We start from the raw sequence: 22,873 nt of genomic DNA on the forward strand, positions 1-22,873 counted from the left end.
CTTGATGATCTTTAGGTCAAGTTCGAAACTGGGTCATGTGGTGTCAAAAAACTTGAACAGTAGATCAGATCAAAGGAAAAGCTTGTGAACACCCTAGAGACCACATTTTTCACCCAATCTTTATGAAACTTGGTCAAAATGTTAATCTTGATAATGTCTAGGCCAAATTCGAAACTGGGTTATGTGGGGTCAAAAACTAGGTAAGTAGGTCAGATCAAAGGAAAAGCTTGTGAACACTCTAGCGACCACTTTGATGACCCAGTCTTTATGAAACTTGGTCAAAATGTTAGTCTTGATAATTTCTAGGCCAAATTCGAAACTGGGTCATGTGGAGTCAAAAACTAGGTCAGTAGATTAGATCAACGAAAAAGCTTGTGAACACTCTAGAGACCACATTTGTGACCCAATCTTTATGAAACTTGGTCAGAATGTTAGTCTTGATGATCCCTAGGCCAATTGTGAATCTTGGTCATGTGGGATCAAAAACTAGGTCAGTAGGTCAGATCAAAGGAAAAGCTTGTGAACACTCTAAGAGACCACATTTTTGACCCAGTCTTTATTAAACTTGGTCAGAATGTTAGCCTTGATGATCTCTAGGTCAAATTCGAAACTGGGCCATGTGTGGCCAAAAACCAGAACAGTAGTTAGATCAAAGGAAAAGCTTGTGAACACTTTAGAGACCACATTGATGACCCAATCTTTATGGAACTTGGTCAGAATGTTAGTCTTGATGATCTCTAGGTCAAGTTCGAAACTGGGTTATGTGGGGTCAAGAACTAGGTTAGTAGGTCAGATCAAAGGAAAAGCTTATGAACACTCTAGAACCCACATTTTTGACCCAATCTTTATGAAACTTTGTCAGAATGTTAATCTTGATAATTTCTAGGTCTGATTCGAAACTGGGTCATGTGGAATAAAAAACTAGGTCAGTAGGTCAGATCAAAAGAAGAGCTTGTGAACATCCTAGCGACCACATTTGTGACCTAATCTTTATAAAACTTGGTCAGAATGTTAGTCTTGATGATCCCTAGGCCAGTTGTGAATCTTGGTCATGTGCGGTCAAAAACTAGGTCAGTAGGTCAGATCAAAGGAAAAGCTTGTGAACACTCTAGAAACCTTATTTTTGAACCATTCCTTATGAAACTTGGTCAGAATGTTAGCCTTGATGATCTCTAGGTCAAGTTCGAAACTGGGTCATGTGGGGTCATAAACTAGAACAGTAGATCAAAGGAAAAGCTTGTGAACACTCTAGAGACCACATTGAAGACCCAGTCTTTATGAAACTTGGTCAGAATGTTAGTCTTGATTATCTCTAAGTCAAGTTCGAAACTGGGTTATGTGGGGTCAAAAACTAGGTCACCTGGTCAAATCAAAAGAAAAGCTTGTGAACACATTTTTTAGAGGCCACAGTTGTAACTCAATCTATATGAAACTGGGTCAGAATGTTTGTCTTAATCATTTCTAGGTCAAGTTCGAATCTGGTTCATGTGGGGTCAAAAAATAGGTCACCCGGTCAAATCAAAGGAAAAGCTTGTGAACACTAAGAGGCCACAGTTGTAACCAAATCTTTCTGAAATTTAATCAGAATGTTTGTCTTGATGATCTTTAGGTCAAGTTCAACTCTTGGTCATGTGAGGTCAAAAACTAGGTCAGTAGGCCAGATTAACTCTGCTGAGCGATTTATAGGGCCATCATGGCCCTCTTGTTTATAGTATGTTTCACAAAAAATACATAAAGTTATGGTACAAATGATAAAACTAAACCGTAACTCTTGTTGTGCGTCTTTGCAAAGTCATGATGTCATTTCTGTTTATTGACATTCATTTCAAAGAAATTAGATCTATTTCGGTTTGCTTTCTTTATCTTATTAATCGTATAATACGGTATGCAAAAAAAGCACAGGTTGTAGATGCGGATAAGCATATCCGGTTCAAGGGTTACTGTTTTTTGGCGGTAACAAGGATTATTTCATTTTACATTATTTATTATGTTTATGCTGTACAATATGTATACATGTTATACTTTCGGAAGGAAAATTAACAGGGTCAGTCTATTCATAACAATTTAAGGGCATCAAAAATCCATTTTCACATGCTTTAATAATCTATAATTTAATGTATTTAATATCTAGTCGCAGTTTACTTAAACGAACATACTTTTCTCTTTCTGTTCCTATACATGCAGTTTAACATCAAGCGCAATATTAACATTGCAGTTTTCATCTGACTGGGGTGCAAGGCTTCTAAAACTCCTATATACTGTCCGGCCATGCAGATCATGAACAGGCCGGTAATTATCTGTCAGTAATGTTCTCCATTCTCTTCCTTGACCTGTAAAACAAAATGTAGGTGTTGCCATAAATAACCGTAATAATATGTGTGGCACTAAATGTCGCAAGAATTTGTCCACTGGTTATGTCGCAACATCAAGGTTAAATTTCGCACTGCCTAATTAGAATTAAGAAATACATTAACAGTCCATCGTGTATTTTTACTTTTATTAGCTCGACTATTCGAAGAATAAGTAGAGCTATCCTACTCACCACCGCGTCGGTGTCGGCGTCGGCGTCACACCCCGGTTAAGTATTTCGTACCAGTCCACATTTTGACAAAGTCTTTCGAGATAAAGCTTTGAAACTTTCAACACTTGTTTACCATCACCATGTCCAGTTATAGGCAAGAGTACATAACTCTATCAAGCATTTTGACTGAATTATGGCCCCTTTTGACTTAGAAATCTTGGTTAAGTTTTTCGTACCAGTTCATATTTTGACAAAGTCTTTTGAGATAAAGCTTTGAAACTTTCAACACTTGTTTACCATCACCCTGTCCAGTTGTAGGCAAGAGTAACATAAAACTTCACTAACGGATTTTGGTTGAATTATGGCCCACTTTCTGACTTAGGAAATCTTGGGTTAAGAGTTTTTTCGTACCAGTCTAATTTTGACAAAGTCTTTTGAGATAAAGCTTTGAAACTTTCAACACTTGTTTACCATCACCATGTCCAGTTGTAGGCAAGAGTACATAACTCCATCTAGCATCTTGGCTGAATTATGGCCCGTTCTGACTTAGAAATCTTGGTTAAGTTTTTCGTACCAGTTTATATTTTGTGTAAAGTGTTTGACATATGGCTTTGAAACTTTTATATCTTGTTCAGTATTATAGTCTCTATCAATAGGCAAGAGTACATAACTCTGTCATCTTTTTTGGCTGAATTATGGCCATTTTTGAACTTGGAAATTGGTTCTTTTTTCGTATATGTCCATGTTTTGTCAAGACTATTTGACATGGCTTTTAAACTTTAAACACTTGTTTATCATTATGATTTTCATCTGTAGGCAAGAGTACATAACTCTGACAACTATTTTGGCTGAATTGTGGCCCTTTTTGGACTTAAAATTTTTTGTCAAAACTATTTGAACTGTGGCTTTGAAACTTTTAACACTAGTATATCAACATGATTTCCATCTGTAGGCAAGTGTACATGGCTCTGTCAACTATTTTGACTGAATTATGACCCTTTTGGACTTGGAAATTAGTTAAATTTTTCATACAAGTCCATATTTTGTCTAACATATAACTTAACATATTTGCCGTCATGGTTACACATTGCCATTTAGTGCAAGACTAATCGAAATCCACAAATACAGGAACATTTTTTGTTTAATCCATTTTTTTCTTTTGTCTGAAAATCTATGGAAATATTTTTACCCCATTCTTCAATCAATTCTTCGAATAGTTTTAATAGAGGGTCTTGGAAGAAAAATAATTTTGAAATTATTTTAAAATAAGGACAGTGTTTTTGACAGGGAGATTTTAAAGTTTCCACTTAATACATATGGGCTGGTAATGACATTGTGTATTCGAGGGATGGGGTATGCGTGGTTTAGGGGTTGAATGTTGATACAGTAATTTTAAACAAGTCTTTTAGGAAGGAGGGTGGTAATTTGTGTGTGGAGTGGAGGAGTGAGAGTCATAATTTCGGCAAGGAGGATGATGATGTGATACTAAGTGACAAAGTCAAGAAACTAAAAGTAAAAAAAAATATCAAGGTACCCGCGGGTGCTTTAAATAATGCACGGAGGAGTACATAGGATCTTCCTAGAGTAAAGCTGGATAGTGACATTAACTGTAAAATTCCAACACAAATAGAACCCATGATCACTTAATAGGCATTCATTCGTTTTCTACAACTTCACCGGTACAGGAACACTGTTTACGAACCGGTATAAGTCTCTTGTATGTACAGGCACGGACGTTTTCAAGATCGGTGCAGTTAGCTTTACTCACATGTGCATCAGTTTTCCATTGATTGTCTTTCAAAATATTGTGGTGCGATCCCTCGGTGGCAAAGCCTTTTGATGTCACATATATCATACATTTTCCTATGACAAAATATATCTTCTAGCAGCATTTACTGAAGCGGGCGCTCTACCACTAGGATGATATCTCTCGAGATAAGATGTCGTGCACTCGAGATAACATGTAGAGCGCTCGAGATAATTTTACCTTTAAACGGGATAGTTATAATGGCCCTAGATTGATCACTTGAGTTTCACAGCTTGAAGTCTAGCGCCGACCTAACAGATGATACATCACGATAATGCGACACGACAATAAGACACAATGCGCGACAATGCAACCCGACGCGCGACATACTAGTAATGTCGCGATGTCGTGTCATACTATACAATATTGTATCGTTTGTCGAGCGCCGTGTCGTATTGTTATACTCCTTGTTGTGTGTTGACCTTGACCGACATATGACATGCGAAACAACGTTCGACTGTACGAAACACAAAGCTTGATATGCGATACGAGGGGCAACATGTCGTGCGACATTAATGTTACTTGACCTAAAATAGGACGCCAGAGGCATCATTGAACAAACAAGCAGTTCAGAAAAGTATGTTAGTTCTAGGTCCAAAGGTACGACATATAGCGACTGATGATCTAATCAATATTTAACAGTGGTTGCGATATTTAGCGGTGCCACAATATGTTAATGTTCTTAGTGTTCTACACGACTGTTATTATGTTTCTTGTACAATGGGATGTCATATTCAAAACAAGAGCACCGCCATGCGGGTGCTGACGCTCATCTTATTTTTTTTTTGTATAATAGAAATATTGTCCTACCCATGATTTTCTAAGTCTAAAAAGGGTCATCATTCTTGCAAAAAGCAGGATAGAGTTATGTTTCTTGACGTACAGCGTTCGCTTATGATGGTGAAAAACTGTTGCAAGTTTTAAAGCAATAGGTTTGATAGTTTATAAGAAAAGCTGACTTAAACATAATACTCAACCAAGAAAACTGATTTTCTAAGTCCAAAAAGGGGCAATAATTATTGCAAAAAGCAGGATGGAGTTATGTTTCTTGATGTACAGGGTCAGCTTATGTTGGTGTACAAGTGTTGCAAGTTTCAAAGCAATAGCTTTGATAGTTTAAGAAAAAAAGTTGACCTAAACATAAAACTTAACCAAGATATCTAATATTTTCTAAGTCCACAAAGGGCCATAAATCTTGCAAAAAGCAGGATGGAGTTATGTTTCTTGCTGTACAGGATTAGCTTATGATGGTGAACAAGAGTTGCAAGTTTTAAAGCAATAGCTTTGGTAGTTTAGGAGAAAAGCTGACCTAAACATAAAACTTAAGGTAGTTCTGCACGTTTGGATCGAACTTTTTCTACAAGTACGAATTTGATTAACTCAATTTTTCAAACTTCAGAATTACAGGAATTCAGCAAATATAAAGATAGGGTCGTGTGCTTGATTTTTGCTAGACTGATTTGAAAAATTTGGACTTACGCAATATTCATAATGGGAGTCTAGGAAAATCATAATTCATAACATTTTCCGAATAGATTTTTTTCTACAATGTAGATTTTGATGAAACTTCTCAAGTTGTAAATACACACGGCCTTATTGGTGAAATAAACTGTAAGTCTGTGTGTTATTTTTGAGATATTTGACCATGATTACAAGATAACTGGACTTTCACGTGATTTTTAAGAATATTTTTTAATATTTAACGTACCTATGTTTTAATATCATATTTTGACTTTAGAATATAGAAAAAGTGCCATTGTAATAAATTTACACAAGGTTCGATTTTTTATAAAAGATTCATTTCCGTACGCCGAAACAGGCTTTATTCTAGTTTTCCGGATAAATGACGTTACGCCATCACTTCGGTTTTTCAAACGTGCAGAACTACCTTAACAAGGAAAACGATTTTTCTAAGTCCAAAAGGGGCAATAATTCGTTGCAAAAGCAGGATGGAGTTATGTCTTGAGTACAGGGTCAGCTTATGTTTGAACAAGTGTCTAAGTTTCAAAGCAATTACTTGTGAAGTTTAGAGAGAAAAGTGACCAAACATAAAACTTAACAGAAATTGATATTTTCTAAGACAAAGGGACCTAAATCTTGCGATAAGCAGGATGAGTTATGTTTCTTGCTGTACATGGTCAGCTATGATGGTGAACAAGTGTCCAAGTTTCAAAGCAATACTTTGATAGTTTAGGAAAACTGACCTAACATAAATCAGGAACGCCACGATCAGTGATGACTAACTAAAAGTGGTGTTACAGCAAATCCATAAGCTGTCGAACTTGAGGAAACTCAAGCAAGACGCAAGACGTAAAAGTTCACACCCTTATCATGATTTACATGTATTTGGGTTTTAAGGGGCCTCCGTGGCCGAGTGATTAAGGTTGCCGACTTCAAATTACTAGCCCCTCACCGATATGGGTTCGAGCCTCACTCAGGGCGTTGAATTCTTCATGTGAGGAAGCCATCCAGTTGGTCGTTGGTTCTATCCAGGTACCCGCTCGTGATGAAATAATGCACGGAGGGGCACCTGGGGTCTTCCTCCACCATCAAAGCTGTAAAGTCGCCATATGACCTATAATTGTGTCGGTGCGACGTTAAACCCAACAATTTTAGTCGGGATTTAGTCATACTGACACGAATAAGGTCACAAGCTTATTTTCAAGTTCTGATTTTCAAATTTAAATGATGTCAGCGTCATTTTAGCACAAGTGTGCAGTCATATAGCTATCTGAATAATCGTTACGTGTTTTCATGTTAAAAAAAATGTACCGAGGACACAGAGTATTTGAACAGTTGTATCTATCGCGACAAACTTACTTTGTTGAAGTTGACCTTGAATAGACTGCCTATGTTCCCTGGTTTCAAGATGAAGAGAGGATGCAAGCATTTGGCGGAAATAGTGCAACTGAAAATACAAATGATTTAAATTGATACTGTACCATGTGTCTCATGTTACAAGACGATTACATAGGTAGGTATCAACAAGTTTCTACAATAGTCTATAATAGACCGGCCCTTCATTCAATTTGGGCAGGGTCATTTACTATTTGAAGGGATGTTCAATGAAAATTTACTGACTGATCTTGGTCTGCACTGGCCGCAAAGGCAGTATCACTTGCCGACAGCAGGCTAAAGGTTAATATGCATACTGGTTTTGTAGATTTTAAATTTTTAATCAAATTGAAATACTGTAAATCAAAGAAATGAGTAAGAAAGGAGTCATCCTGCTTTTGTGACGTCCAAACACAGGACTGTAGAATGATCTGAAGTACTGTGGATTAGGAAACGACACACGAGTCAGAAGTTTGCAGATGATTGAACCATTTTCTTTGTTAGAGGGGTTAGACCATCCAGTTTCGGTAACTTTCCAATGATTGTAAATATCTCACCTGTCTTTCTGAAATGTATTGTTTTTGTTCAAACACTGTCCAAATAACAGTTTCAGAGCAGTTAGGTGTGGTCAGAGATCCGCTGTAACGGAAGTACCTGTCAGGTGAGTTGGGTAGGAACTCTTTTATTGAAACAGCCGGAATTGTAACTAAAACGTGATCATCTGTCAACAGAAAATATGTATTTTGTTTTCAAAAAAAAGTATCTAAGTGTAATTCAACAAATAACAAATACTTTGTAATATTGATAATATATCAAAAATACATATAGCCACTTTTCAAAGCTTACTTTTGCTCTTTTTGTTAAAACATATACATGTCAACTAGAGACACAAACTACCGGAAAAATATGGCGGCATATTTCTGCATCCAGTCTTAAGCAGTTGACAGTTTTCACGAAAATTCGTATAGTTTTCGTAAAAATTTAAAAACTTCATGAAAACAAACTCTACTGAGTAAAAAAAAAAACACTTCATGATTGTGACAACTACTGCATGCGATAAAGATAAATGATTAAGATAATGTTTGCGAAACCATGCTTGTTTTCATAAAAAATGAATTTTCTTGAAAACATTGTTTTTTCTGCGTACGATAATCTTGAAAATATCATCCTTAAGAAAAAATAAAACATATCGCGAAAGATTTAAATTTACGCGAAAATTATCTGTTTTAGTGTTTGCAGAAATATGGCTACAAAGCCTTTGCTTTCACGAAATAAAAGGTTTTGCGAAACTCTTTTTTATGAAAGCAGAAGTCGTCTTTACAGAGATCTTTATGCAGTACTGAGCGCTATTTTGACATATAGTCTCGATAAGCATACAACATTTTCATTAAAACATTCTCTTAAGTGCACGAAAGTTTATTCAATTTTTCGGGAAAAGTATTTTTTTTTTCTCTCGAAATTTCATAACATTTTAATGAAAATTGTATGATTATCGTATGTAGAAATACATGTCTGCCACCGTAGAAAAATATTGCAAACGTTATATCTTCTTTACCAGGATCTCTCACTTTTGGTAGAACTCTAATTATTGGTTCCAAAGCCGGATTGTCTTCTTTAGCTATTCTAAACAAAATAGAAAATACTGCAAGACCATCTGGATGTGTTCCTGCTTCATCGGGACTATTGTATTTGTCCCTGTTCCAGTTTACAATGTGCATCTAAAACACAACGAATATAATTATTAAAGTACCAGTTAATTGTAAAACGAGTCGTGTTACTATTTATTTAGTGACATACTTGACAAATGTTCATTATCGTTATAAAGAAAATCCACTTTGCATAACTATATGCTTAGTTAGACACAAATTACTGTAAAAATAAAACAGGCAAATGTGTCCTACTGTTGACATTATTTTGTTATTGTTATTATACCACATTTATATAGCACTCTTTTCATACAAAATATGTGCGTTCAAAAGTGCTTTACAAAGACATAAAGAACACATACATACATACATATATATACATGTAAATACATTGGTAAAAGATTACAAGGGATGGTAATTAAAACAAGATCATCCATAAATTATGTTCAACGTTAATTACACTACATGGGATCCGGACAAAATCCCCTGTGGACAAAACACTCTTCACTCATTTTTGCATAGGCGGACAAAATCCCCTTCATCTTTTTCAAAAGAAGGACAAAACCCCCTTCGCAGAATTTTACAAGGCGGACAACACCCCCTTCTACAAGGAGGACAAAACCCTCTTCGCGTTTTCTTTTGTCACCCATTGTGAAAAAAGCGAAGGGGGTTTTGTCCTCTCGTAAAAAACCTGAAATGGATGTTTTTGTCCTCCTTGTAAAAATTCAGCAAAAGGGATTTTGTCCTCTTTATAAAAACGATGGAGGGGGTTTTGTCCGCCTATGCAAAACTGAGCGAAGGGGGTCTTGTCCGCAGGGGATTTTGTCCTACACTCATATTACATACACTAATAAAGAGGAGCAATCCCTTTCTCAATACGAAACAAACCTGTCATGATTTTGTTATCTTTATTTATTTGGTTTTGGTTTAACGCCATTTTCAACAGTATTTCAGATATTGTTATTTTATATATATCATGTGTGGAAGAGATACATCTTCAAAGATTTTTTAAACGCGGACAGTGAGTTTGAATCTCTGATGCTTGCTGGGAGGGTATTCGAAAGCTTTGGAGTGGAACTGCATGCCTGAAACTTTTGTCACCATACCTTACCGTTCGACTCTTCGGTACAACCAAAGATACTGGGCCATTTGCCGACCTTAAGTCTCTACGACGCTTGTATATGTCCAGCATATCGACAATGTACTTTGGAGATTCATTGTGCATGACTTTGTAGGTAAGTGTCAAGATTTTGAACTCTATGCGTTGCTGAACCGGAAGCCAATGCAACTCCCTCAAGACTGGTATGATGTGATTGTAACGCGGAGTCTTGGTTATGATGCGGGCCGCTGTTTTGTTCACATTGAACTTTTTGCAGTGTATCTTTGGAAATTCCATATAGCAGCGAGTTACAGTAGTCTTTCGACGTAACAAGAGAGTTCACAAGAGACTTGGTAGCATCAGCTGTTATGTACTGCCTAATGTGGCCTATTTACCGTAGTTGTGCATAACTAGCTCTGCATAGAGAGTTAATATGCTGTGTCTTGACCATGTTTGAATCCATTCTAGCACCGAGATTCTTCACACAAATTGATGGTTTAATCCGAGAGGAACCTACTTTCACGCAGATATTTTCGGGTATTTTTGTGTGATTTGTGTGAAACAAAATGACCTGAGTTTGTCAGTATTGAGCTCATGCATGTTCTGATGCATCCAAGAGACTATGTCGTTGAGATATACGGCAAACCTATCAATGCAGTTAAACTAGCTTTGAATTAAGTATATGATGAAACATTTTCATGTACCTAGGGTCTACTGTAAATTCTTGTTAGAACCTCTGGTACATTTTCTCGACATTTAAGACTTTTTTATCAGTGGTGTTCTTTACGATTGAAATCTTACATGAAAAGAGGACCGTTTCCAATTTCTAGGCTTCTGATTAATTAACATCTAATCTACATTTATGCATGACACAATCTGCAACCATTTTGTGATGTTTCAAGTATTTTTCAGCTCATGCTGGAATTTTCCAATAGTAGCGAGTCAATACTGGATGCATACGCAAGAGCAACGATCATTAGGAGGATAAAATGCATTATTGGTGTCGCAGAGAGCATTTCTTACCTTAACTTCTAAACAATCTAAATAAACCAAAAAGAAAAAACAAACAAACAGCAAGATCTGATGTTCTTAGTAACTCGTGACTACTTTTACCTCAATAGGGGCACGTTCACCATCAACTGTATGTTCTGACCCTCGACCATTGTTGCTCCCCCAATGAAAATGAAACTGAGCTGTCTTGTACAAATTTTGTAATCCACCATTAGTAACGTAGAAGTCTCCCACGGTATTAACTTCAACTTAACATGACAATAACAACTGTATTTAAGCTATAATATGTACAGTGGTCTTTCAAAAGCACACAGTGGTATATGTTAAGAAGTTCACGTGTATAATTAAAGTTGTATTAACAGTTTCAGATTTATCGGCATATACAATATACCTTTGGCCATTTACAAATATAAAAAGGATGGCCAAGATATCACAAAATATACAGTTAAAACAAATATAAGTTCTAAATATATATCAATTATTAAGAAGCAGCAATATCTGTAAGTTTTTCCTTTCTTCATTACATAGCATAATATACATATTTGGCTGTATTTCTAATAATTTTATTATCACTTGAAGATAATGTCTTAGTAAATATATTTATACATGCAAATGACTGATCAATACCATTCTTTTGACGAAGATTCCTATAAAGTGGACAGCATTTTGTGTATAAAGTTTACAAACACGTAAATTTCTTTCAACTCCAGAAAATCTTCCACTTTCAATTTCAAGATAATGAGAACAAAGCCTAAAACGAGACATTTCTTTTTTTATATGTAAATCATTATCTACCACATCTAAATATTTTTCATATTTGTACACCGTTTTAAACTTTCTATAATAAAACAATTTGGACTGATTACTTTTCACATCATTCCAGTTTTGTACATACTGATCACATAAACTTTGTTTTAACATTGGCGTATAATTAATATCATAGTTCTGATTATTCTACAAATGAGCCGTGCCATGAGAAAACCAACATAGTGGCTTTGCGACCAGCATGGATCCAGACCAGTCTGCGCATCCGCGCAGTCTGGTCAGGATCCATGCTGTTCGCTAATAGTTTCTCCAATTCCAATAAGCTTAAAAGCGAACAGCATGGAGCCTGACCAGACTGCGCGGATGCGCAGGCTGGTCTGGATCCATGCTGGTCGCAAAACCCACTATGTAGGTTTTCTCATGGCACGGCTCAAATGACTTTATCCTAAGATATCCAGTTGCCTCTTAACAGCTGAAGCCCAAGTAGATTCAATATTGTTATTTAACAAATCACATTGTTCTATAAATATTTTGTGTACAAGTGAATGGGGAGTTTTCATTATATTTAACCAATACTTTAGAGATCGCTCTTTACATATAACAGAAAGGTGGAAACAACCAAGCTCACCAAGAACAGCAACACTGGAAGTCTGAGGACAAACCCTTAGAATAAGAAAAATCTTAGCAACAACATTTACAAGAGTTATCCCTCTAAAATTAGAAGGATTTTATGGTCACCTTTTTTATAAATAGGAACTATTGCTCCCTTACTCCATGCTTACGGATATCCCCCTTTATCATAAATAATATTGAACATTTGAACAAGATAAGGTGATATAAATTCTTTCGAGTCAATAAAGAAATCAGCCACATTTTTGTCAACATCACAGCTCTTATGTCTATTTAAATTTAAATTTGTCTTGCGTATTTCCTCTACAGAGAAAGGACGATCAAAGCTATCAATAATAAGTGATTCGTCCCTGTTGTCAAAATCATTTTGGTTGAAAGTGTTAACAATAATAAGGCGGAAAGGGTAAATATGAAAGGTAACTTCGAAGCGAATAGGCCTAATGCAAGTGCCTAGTATGTTTGAAAACAAAAGAATATACAAAAATGTACCATGTGAGCTTAAACATTATTAAAAGAGTTTATTAATCCTTTGAAATAGCTTTTGATTGAATGTAACAATTTCACGTCAGTTTCAGTAAATGATAAAATTCCGAAATTTTACAGTCGCCTGTTCCTGAAGTTTATAAAAAAAGTACGTAGTACCTGTATGACCATTGTTATGAACTTCAAACTTAGATCCAAGTAAAGGTGGGTCGTAGAATATGGCGAATTCTTTCAAATCCGTGTTATATATTGTCCGACTGGTCGCAATGTCAACTGGGGATTGGAATCTACCCGCACAGGAGTTTGGAAACAACCTTTGCCAAAACAGTTGTCCTATGAACAAATACAGGTGCTAGTAAGTGGACGGAACCCTTGTAAACAGAAGCATACATTATCCATTTGAACTTTGATATTCTCTTTAACATTTTTCTATAGTAGGCTATTTTCATATTGTTTTTCTAGTGCTTCATAATAGTAATTCTTGTATTCCAAATAGACTATCTAATACTGCCAGCTGTATTCTTTGTAAAAAAGGAAACAAAATGAAAATGGCAGTGTAAACACATTAAGAAAAAATATGAAAAAGGTGAAAATATAATTTCCCTAAGTAAAGAAACAAAATCTTTAAAAGGAGGATAAAAAAGGTGAAACTTACCATGGTCGTTATTGCCGTAGGACCAGTAGGAAACATCTAGAAATAGTGGCATGAAAAAATCATAAAGACATACACATTATTACATTTTTTTTATTCTAAGTATTTTAATTTCCGTTTTACTTTTTCTATGAAATTAAACGAATAAACTATCATAAGCATCAGATACTGTCATAACTTCAAAGCGTTTTCACATCTTCTTATGATCAATCGATTGATTGATTGATTGATTGATTGATTTATTTATTTATTTATTTATTTGAAATAATAAGCTATGCTTCACCAATGTACGATAAGGAAGAAATTCATTAGTGATGCTACCGCGCACGGATTTGGCGAATAAAACAGTAGATCATAATGCAGATATATATATAACGTGTAATAGTGAGAACATATTACCTGGAATTATTGCTTGAAACGCTGAAATAAATGTAAATACAATATATAATTTCGCCAGTACATATAAAAAAATCTATGGTGCTAATGATTTTTGGAGACATTTATTCCAACATTGCTCACTTAATTTATTCATAAAAATCCTGGCCACATTTTATTTCGTTTGTGTGACATCTTATTTGAGTGCATGACATCGGATCCTGAGCAGACGATATATTTTGATCTATATAAAATAAGTGTGTGTCCTAGTCATGCCACCATACACAATCGATCGCTATATATTTAAGAATAATATATTTCCTATCAAAGTAATATAATAGCATTTTCCTTATTAAACTGTCCCGATATGCACACTATACAGATACATTACATAACGAGGGGGTCAGTTGGTGTTGCCGATCATATGTACCGTATGAAAAATTATTCCATTCTGAAGTTAATGACTTAACTGAATTTCATCAAACAACTCTAAAATGTTTTACATACCTGAAAACTGTCGAGGGTTCGGTTGTCCCTGCCCATCAGCTAGTGCTAAATAAATAAATATAATAGCGCAAATATTTCTAAACGCGACTTTTTTCATTGCTACGTAGCAAAAGAATAAACATGCAGTGTATGCGGAGGAAATAAGACTCTGCCTTATAAAAATATATTTTGATGTTCTGTTTTGAAATTTAAAGTAGGTAAATTTACATATAAAATTATGTTTGCCATTAATAAAGACGTCAAGATGTTTAGACCTACTTGAATATTTTAACAGTAAAGACAATAAAAAATCTGACAGAATAAATGTCGTTACAGTACGGTGGTGATGTTTTCAGATTCATAAACTGTAACCTTTTCTGTTGAGGACTACTTGTATTCATGAAAAAGTAAATTGTAAACAAATGCCAGAAAATACATAAAAAGTTGACCTCTCTGTAACCAGTCATGTCTAAACTTAACATCGTTCTGAAATATTGCCGCATGGTTTGTGTACAGAAATAAAGTGACATAGTTCTTTGAGCGATAAACACTTTGAAGAGGAAAGTCCAGTGATTCCGTGGTCGTATTCCTGAGTGGGTTCATGTCGTATTCCTGGGTGGGTTCATGTCGTATTCCTGAGTGGGTTCATGTCGTATTCCTGGGTGGGTTCATGTCGTATTCCTGGGTGGGTTCATGTCGTGGGTTCATGTCGTATTCCTGGGTGGGTTCATGTCGTATTCCTGGGTGGGTTCATGTCGTATTCCTGAGTGGGTTCATGTCGTATTCCTCGATGGGTTCATGTCGTATTCCTGGGTGGGTTCATGTCGTTTTCCTCGATGGGTTCATGTCGTATTCCTGGGTGGGTTCATGTCGTATTCCTGGGTGGGTTCATGTCGTATTCCTCGATGGGTTCATGTCGTATTCCTCGATGGGTTCATGTCGTATTCCTGGGTGGGTTCATGTCGTATTCCTCGATGGGTTCATGTCGTATTCCTGGGTGGGTTCATGTCGTATTCCTGGGTGGGTTCATGTCGTATTCCTCGATGGGTTCATGTCGTATTCCTCGATGATTTCATGTCGGATTCCTGGGTGGGTTCATGTCGTATTCCTGAGTGGGTTCATGTCGTATTCCTCGATGGGTTCATGTCGTATTCCTCGATGGGTTCATGTCGTATTCCTGGGTGGGTTCATGTCCTGGTGGTTTCATGTCGTATTCCTGGTGGGTTCATGTCGTATTCCTGAGTGGGTTCATGTCGTATTCCTAGATGGGTTCATGTCGTATTCCTGATGGATTCATGTCGTATTCCTCGATGGGTTCATGTCATCTGGGTGGGTTCATGTCGTATTCCTCGTGGGTTCATGTCGTATTCCTGGTGGGTTCATGTCGTATTCCTGGTGGGTTCATGTCGTATTCCTCGATGGTTCATGTCGTATTCCTCGATGGGTTCATGTCGTATTCCTGGGTGGGTTCATGTCGTATTCCTCGATGGGTTCATGTCGTATTCCTGGGTGGGTTCATGTCGTATTCCTCGATGGGTTCATGTCGTATTCCTGGGTGGGTTCATGTCGTATTCCTGGATGGGTTCATGTCGTATTCCTCGATGGGTTCATGTCGTATTCCTCGATGGGTTCACAGATACCAAGGCTAGTCAGTTTCTTTCATTGATACATAAATATAGATAACGCGTTGTGGATTTCAGCCTTCTAGATGGGCTTCTTATGTTGACACGGGAAGAGGTTAGACGAGTGGGGAAGGGGAGGATACTCGAGTCTCTTTACATAATTATACCTGCCAAGGTTAGTCAGATTTATCGGGCCTCCTGCCATGAATAAAAATAAAATAAAAAAGGGACAATACTCTTCAAAACACGGTCTCATTTCTGGACATGAGATGTTTAAATAACTTTTCTCTTGTACATATGAATTTTTAAACGCTATAAGTAAATATTCGTTTTCTTCTTCCGAAAACATCAAATCTAGAATCTGTTGTACTCATATCATCAAATCTGATTCTGTTCCATGCAAGACGTTCTATTCCTCATATGGACTAATATCAAGTTAAAAAAAAATCAAAAGTGAATAGTCATGTTGCTGGTTTCGAGCAGGTATCAAAATTAATCGTGAAACTATGAAAATATTAATGATTGATATATTACATTGATATATTACAATGAGTAACTGTTCATAATAAATTTATTGAACGAAAGGTGGAAATCGCGAGCAATATAATCTATAGACACTATTTTTCTTGTCTTCGGGGTAATATCTATCTTTAAGTCGCGGACATAGACGTGGTCAAAACAGACATGCCTGAAACAGCGGCAGCAGCCGGAGCTGGTTTACATAGTGAACATTTTCACAGGAATGCCAAGCATGGCTCAGCCGGAGCTGGTTTACATAGTGAACATATTCACAGGAATGCCAAGCATGGCTCAGCCGGAGCTGGTTTACATAGTGAACATTTTCACAGGAATGCCAAGCATGGCTCAGCCGGAGCTGGTTTACATAGTTAGCATTTTCACAGGAATGCCAAGCATGGCTCAGCCGGAGCTGGTTTACATAGTGAACATATTCACAGGAATGCCAAGCATGGCTCAGCCGGAGCTGGTTTACATAGTGAACATTTTCACAGGAATGCCAAACATGGCTCAGCCGGAGCTGGTTTACATAGTTAGCATTTTCACAAGAATGCCAAGCATGGCTCAGTCGGAGCTGGTTTTCTTATTAGTAATAATCGTTTACAAGACATTGATGTTTCATGTGTTAATGATTTTACCTTACTAAGGAAATGTCTGTTGATCATCTCACATTTAAAAAGCTATTTTTAATACAACTTTAATTGTGTATATAGAGCACTTATCATACCATGTTACAAATCCCGCATGAAAACTCAAACGATAACATGTTTAATACGTTTTAATACAGAAAATATTTTTGTATAACATTATAGTACGCACTTATTTTTTTTAATAGTATATAGCACAATTTCCATGATAAACACGTTCAAAAGTGCTTTACACACACTGGTCACTGGTGGTCAGTCATTCAGGGCGCCAAAGTCATGCTTTGTTACAACCCGTTTTGTAACACACGTCTAGGGACGTCAGACACACGAAAATAATAATTTCCAAAGAACCTCCGTAACAGGTTTCTCAGTAGTCACCATTGACCATCACTGGCGTGATTCCCGCGCAAACGCGGGGACGCGTCCATTTCATGATAACTGATAAAAATCAAAGCGCTCAAAGCGCTGATGGTGGCTGCTATCAATGTTTAAAACATTACAAAGAAGAAAGCGACAACTGAGGAAATGTTAAAATATACCATAAGAACTTTTTTGCATTTTTTTTTTAATATTCGGCTTTGGTTTCAAAATTAATCCTTTTTCACTGCCAGTCATTGTTTACATACACACTGATTCAGTCTTTAACGAATAGTTTTGATCCTTTTTGATTATATGTGACGAAAACTACAACATAAATTACATCGAAGATGTTTTACTATGAATAAATAATACAAGCTTTTTCTCCAAATCATTCAGCTTTTATGATTTCTTTTTAAAGCTTTTGGGCAGTGTCTGTCATGAATTATTATACACACTGATTTAGTCCGTATCAGATAGCTGTGGTTTTCATGAGACTTTTGTTAAAGAAAACCACAAACATGCACCACAAATGCACCTCAGAATGTCAGTTCTGCAGCCAGTGTATTTTAGAAGTGCATTAATTATCACTCCATCTGTTATACTCAAAAGTTCGCTAGACATAACAGCAGGCTTCGCAAAAATGCTGGACATTAAGTCAGACAAACTTACAACCGACCGAGAAAAACGTCGAAAAATAGGTAACTGGCGAAACGAAACCGTTTTAATCTTTATACATATATTTGTATCAATCCAGATATATTGAGACGCACCACCAGAAAACCAACATAGTTCGTTTGCGACCAGCATGGATCCAGACCAGCATGTGCATCCGCGCAGTCTGGTCAGAATCCATGCTTTAAGCTTTCAAAGCCTATTGCAACTAGAGAAACCGTTAGCGAACAGCAAGGATCCTGACCAGAGTGTTTGATCTGGGTCCATGCTGGTCACAAATGCACTATGTTGTTTTTCTCATGGTGCGACTCGAATGAATTTAGCTGAAGTGAGCAGAATCTGTCTTGAAACAATTCAATTTTTAAGTTGGTCAAATCTGTATTCCGACGACTAGCTACAGTCTGACAGATTGCCGTTTCAAAAAGGTGAGTATAAGTATCATCGCTGCGCCCACTTTCACGGGCTTACAAGTTGATGAAATCGTGATACAGTAGCACCACTAAGTCAAAGCGAGCTTGCAACATTTGTCAGCTTGGGTGACCTGTGGGTTTCCACGTTGATAATTCGTGTTTTGTCAGACAAAATTGTACCGAATACATGTGTATCTATGCATACATATAGTATCTTATATTGTACATTTGCTGAAGGAAGATTATCCGTGAGGGAATATTATTTAGAAAACATGCATGTCTTTGATTCTCACGGCAGTTCACATTGCAAACAATATCGAATGAATTTTAACTGAATGTTCTTTTATTTTTGTTCACTCTCGTATTGCTAAGCATGTTTTAGTATATTTTGTTCTTGATATAACGATGAACTGTAAATGTTCAAGTTATATCCATAAATTACTGTCCTGTTCATAAATCATCTCACTAAATTTGCGCTAATTAGTGTTAATTGGCAGTATCAACGCCTGAGGAAATCCATATCACTGCTGATTATCGATTTTCTATAAATAGCCTAATTAACATGTGGTCATATTTTGCGTGCTTGAAACGAAAACGAGACAATGTAGTCGAAAATTCAGAAACATTCTTAGATCACTAGGGTTGCATTAATATAATATCTTACAATTTGATAGCCATGACGAACATTTAAGTTTGTTCTGACATATTTGAAAAGTGTTACAGCTTGCTGGAAAAGCTATCAGAGGTACAAACTGGTATTGTCTATGGACCGGAAATGTTTGGAAACTTTTCCGTTGAAATTCCGTGTCTATTTTTAGCCGCGGATTATTGCTAGCAGAAGTTATTGTTCTTTATCAAAAAAGCCTTTAATTTCGGGAGTTATACATGTGACACTGCGGTTAGGAAACATTTTTGAATTGTCAGTCTGGATTCCCAGGCTAGGTTTCTATATATATATAAGCTACCTTTTCTACGTTATAAGCTACGTGACCTCTGGGGCAGTACTATGCAATAGCTAACAAGTCAAATGGTTTATCGCGGCCAGAAATTTGTACAAACCGGACAGAAGTTGCGAAATTGTCATTTGTGCAGAAATGAAGCGTTTACCATAATGTCCAGTACTGGACAGGTATAGTGACCATGCACGGACACAGCCAATTTTCTCAGAGGGGGTCCGATCCCCTGCCCCCACCCCCCATCCGCCCTGGAAATTTTGCAATTTGGCACTTCATTTTTTGCATTCTGGGACAGTTTTATGGAGTAACCTGTTAAATTTGCGAAAATGATAAAATCAAGCTTTCTTGAAGGTAAAATTCTTAATTTCTTTTAGATAATAATATGAATTATGTCGGGGTCGTATGTAGCAGCAGCCGCATATAATTTACATGCAGTCCTAATGTTGCCTTTTTCGAAAAACATTTTCTTTCCTTCTTGTCTTCTCTCCTTTTTTAAAGATTTTCCAGAGGGGGTCCGGACCCCCGGTCCCCACCCCCCATCTGGATCCGCGCATGGTGACATATCATGCTTTCTGTTTATGCAGGTAAACTTGTGTTTGGTTAAATTTCAACAGAGCACAATTGTCTGAACAGTGTACAAACTCATTACTGTTTTTTCAGGCAAGGGTGGAAAAAAGTGGTAGACAATGAAAGCAGTAACATTTTTATTAAAAATATAAACAATGAGACAAACATTTCCAACATCTTTGGACGGTTCAAAAATCCCATGTTAAACATACGATAAAGTCCGAAACGCGTGAAAATGTTCCGATTGTAAATCGGGTGAAGTAAGCGCTCTATGTAGATTATGCGTCTAGATTGATTAATCTGGGCGAGTCTACTTACTTATTACTTGAGGATGAAAAAAATACGTGTTTTTTAAATGTTGGTCTTAAACAAGGGTGGCGGTTGAACTACTAAAAGTACAACAACAGTTGATTCACAACAAATCGTACGGTCTGTTTTATAATCAGTAGAAGCTAGTCGTATTTACGCTTATGAGACCTGTTTCACCCATAAGTAAAGAATTGACAGGTCCATCATGAAATATTTTCCCCATCGTGCAAATACTTGTCCTATTCAATATGATCGCGGCCTCAATCAATATCATCGCTCCAGTTCAGGTGACATGAGGTCATATCGTTTATTCACGTGACCATAAATTTCCGTCCGTTATCGCATCTCCTCAGAAACTACTGGGGGATTTTGACCAAACTTTGTCAGAATGATGTGTTGGTAGTTTGGTACCCTAGTTGTGTTCCCCTGAAAATTAGACTGGTTCAACAATTTTTAATTGGGTTATGGCCCTTTGTTTATTTTGATTTCTAATATGATTTTATACTAGTAGTGGCTAGATGAACTAGCTTTGACATGAGTTGACCTTGATCTTGACCTAGTGACCTACTTTTACATTTCTGTAGCTGCAGCCTTCAAATTTGGACCACATGCATGGACCACATGCCAGTTTTGTGTACCGAAATGAACTTTGACCTTGATCATATAAATCTATTGACCAATCACTTTGATATTTGGTATATACCTTGTATGAAGTCAAAACTACCAGTTGGTATTAGAGGTCACTGGATCAAAGGACTGCAATGACCTGGGTTTTGACATAGATCTAGTTACCTACTTTTAGGATTTGAGCTAGTTTTGAAATTCTGAACATTCAAAAATGGCTCAATGGTGGGCGCCAAGATCACTCTGTGATATCTTATTTATTTATTTATTTATTTATTTTCTCAACCCTCGGGACAGCTTGGATAAAAACCTCGCTAACGCTCGACTGTCCCTCGGGTAGTCCTCTTTGGTCGGGTACTAAATGTCGTTTTTCTTGATCTGTCTTCTGCAAAATTATTCATGTCTGTATAGGTTGTTACGCTTTTTTATACACATGTATATTTATTAGAGCATGTTTATGTTTACCTACCGTACCTTCTGGTTTTCCATTGCGTATTTAAAGGATATGCCTGTTTTACATTATGATAATTGATCTTTTATACTGGGGATTAAAAGTGGGGGTTTGCAGCGTTTTTGTTGGTAATAAATGGTTATGCACAGTTATCCTAAGTAATAATGGGCTGATGCATATATGCAACGTTCCTGCAAGTAACAGAGCAAAACATTTGTCAAGCCTGTCTAGATCTTTCGAAATTGGCACTCTATTAATCGGATGCGTGACGTAATTGAATGTGTGTAGTGGCATTAACATTTTGCTTCAGTATTGTCAATCTTATTCAGACTAGCCTATTGAAAAAAAATCTGGTACAGTTACATTACATTGTATGCGTATGTAATTATAAGGTTATCAACTTTGTATGGAATTCCATAAACGACAGCGTCCTGCTTACTGCGTACTGCTTACTGTGCATATTTTATAACAAAAACATCAAAACATTCCGAATGACTGCTTACTGCCCACTGCCTACTGCGTCCTGCTTACTATTTACTACCTACTGCTTACTGCCTACTACCCACTACTTAGTGCCTACTGCTTAGTGCGCAGTAGGCAGTAAGCAGGACGCTATCGTTTATGGAATTCCAAGTAAGCAGTAGGCTGTAAGCAGTACGCAGTACGCAGTAAGCAAGACGCTGTCGTTTGTGGAATTCCATAGCTTTGCATCGGTAAATATGCACTCGTTCTTTAGCGGAAGAATATTGCGCTCCTAAAGTCTTACAATCTATTTCCGCTGCAGAACTTGTGTATAGCTAATGACCTATACTTATTGTTTTGTTTTTAAATACGAACACCATTTCATAACTCTAACATTGAAGTTAAACTGAGAGGGCACATGTGCCGATAGAAAAATAATTGTGTCCAAGAGGGTTCCTGTGTCGTGTGCAGAAAGTCAAGAGGGTTCCTGTGTCGTGTGCAGAAAGTCAAGAGGGTTCCTGTGTCGTGTGCAGAAAGTCAAGAGGGTTCCTGTGTCGTGTGCAGAAAGTCAAGAGGGTTCCTGTGTCGTGTGCAGAAAGTCAAGAGGGTTCCTGTGTCGTGTGCAGAAAGTCAAGAGGGTTCCTGTGTCGTGTGCAGAGAGTCAAGAGGAATCCTGTGAGGAAAAATTGTGTCAACTGATAAAACAAATGTAACAATAAAAAAGCAATGGTATATAGCTACGCCATTCCGTGGGCCATGTGTTTTTATGCACAAAAATGTGTTTAGGACGAAAAATTTGATTTTCCGAGCTTACTGACGTTGGAGTTCATTGTTTAGCACAGAGAGTGTCCTGTGCGCGAACAGAAAAGGGATCCGTTTTCTCATTTTGTATAGAGAGGGATCCGATATGGGTATACACCGTGAAAGCTATTGTAGCGCAAATGATCGTTTATTGTGCATAAGGTTA

The 22,873-nt window shown here is 36.9% G+C and overlaps 1 protein-coding gene across 1 annotated transcript; it reads right to left on the reverse strand.

The window, feature by feature from the left end:
* Positions 1–1,752: 1,752 nt before the first annotated feature.
* Positions 1,753–14,485, reverse strand: LOC123526172 (carbonic anhydrase 1-like). The gene is made up of 9 exons (XM_045305219.2): positions 14,332–14,485; positions 13,849–13,869; positions 13,453–13,488; positions 12,957–13,130; positions 11,022–11,167; positions 8,719–8,881; positions 7,721–7,884; positions 7,149–7,236; positions 1,753–2,330 (listed from the first exon to the last, which is right to left on the reverse strand). The coding sequence occupies exons 1-9, from the start codon at positions 14,426–14,428 to the stop codon at positions 2,173–2,175; spliced, it is 1,047 nt and encodes a 348-aa protein (XP_045161154.2). The 5' UTR covers positions 14,429–14,485; the 3' UTR covers positions 1,753–2,172.
* Between the last annotated feature and the right edge of the window lie 8,388 nt (positions 14,486–22,873).

The sequence above is a fragment of the Mercenaria mercenaria genome, chromosome 1, assembly GCF_021730395.1.
Source record: "Mercenaria mercenaria strain notata chromosome 1, MADL_Memer_1, whole genome shotgun sequence".
Lineage (NCBI taxonomy): Eukaryota > Metazoa > Mollusca > Bivalvia > Venerida > Veneridae > Mercenaria > Mercenaria mercenaria.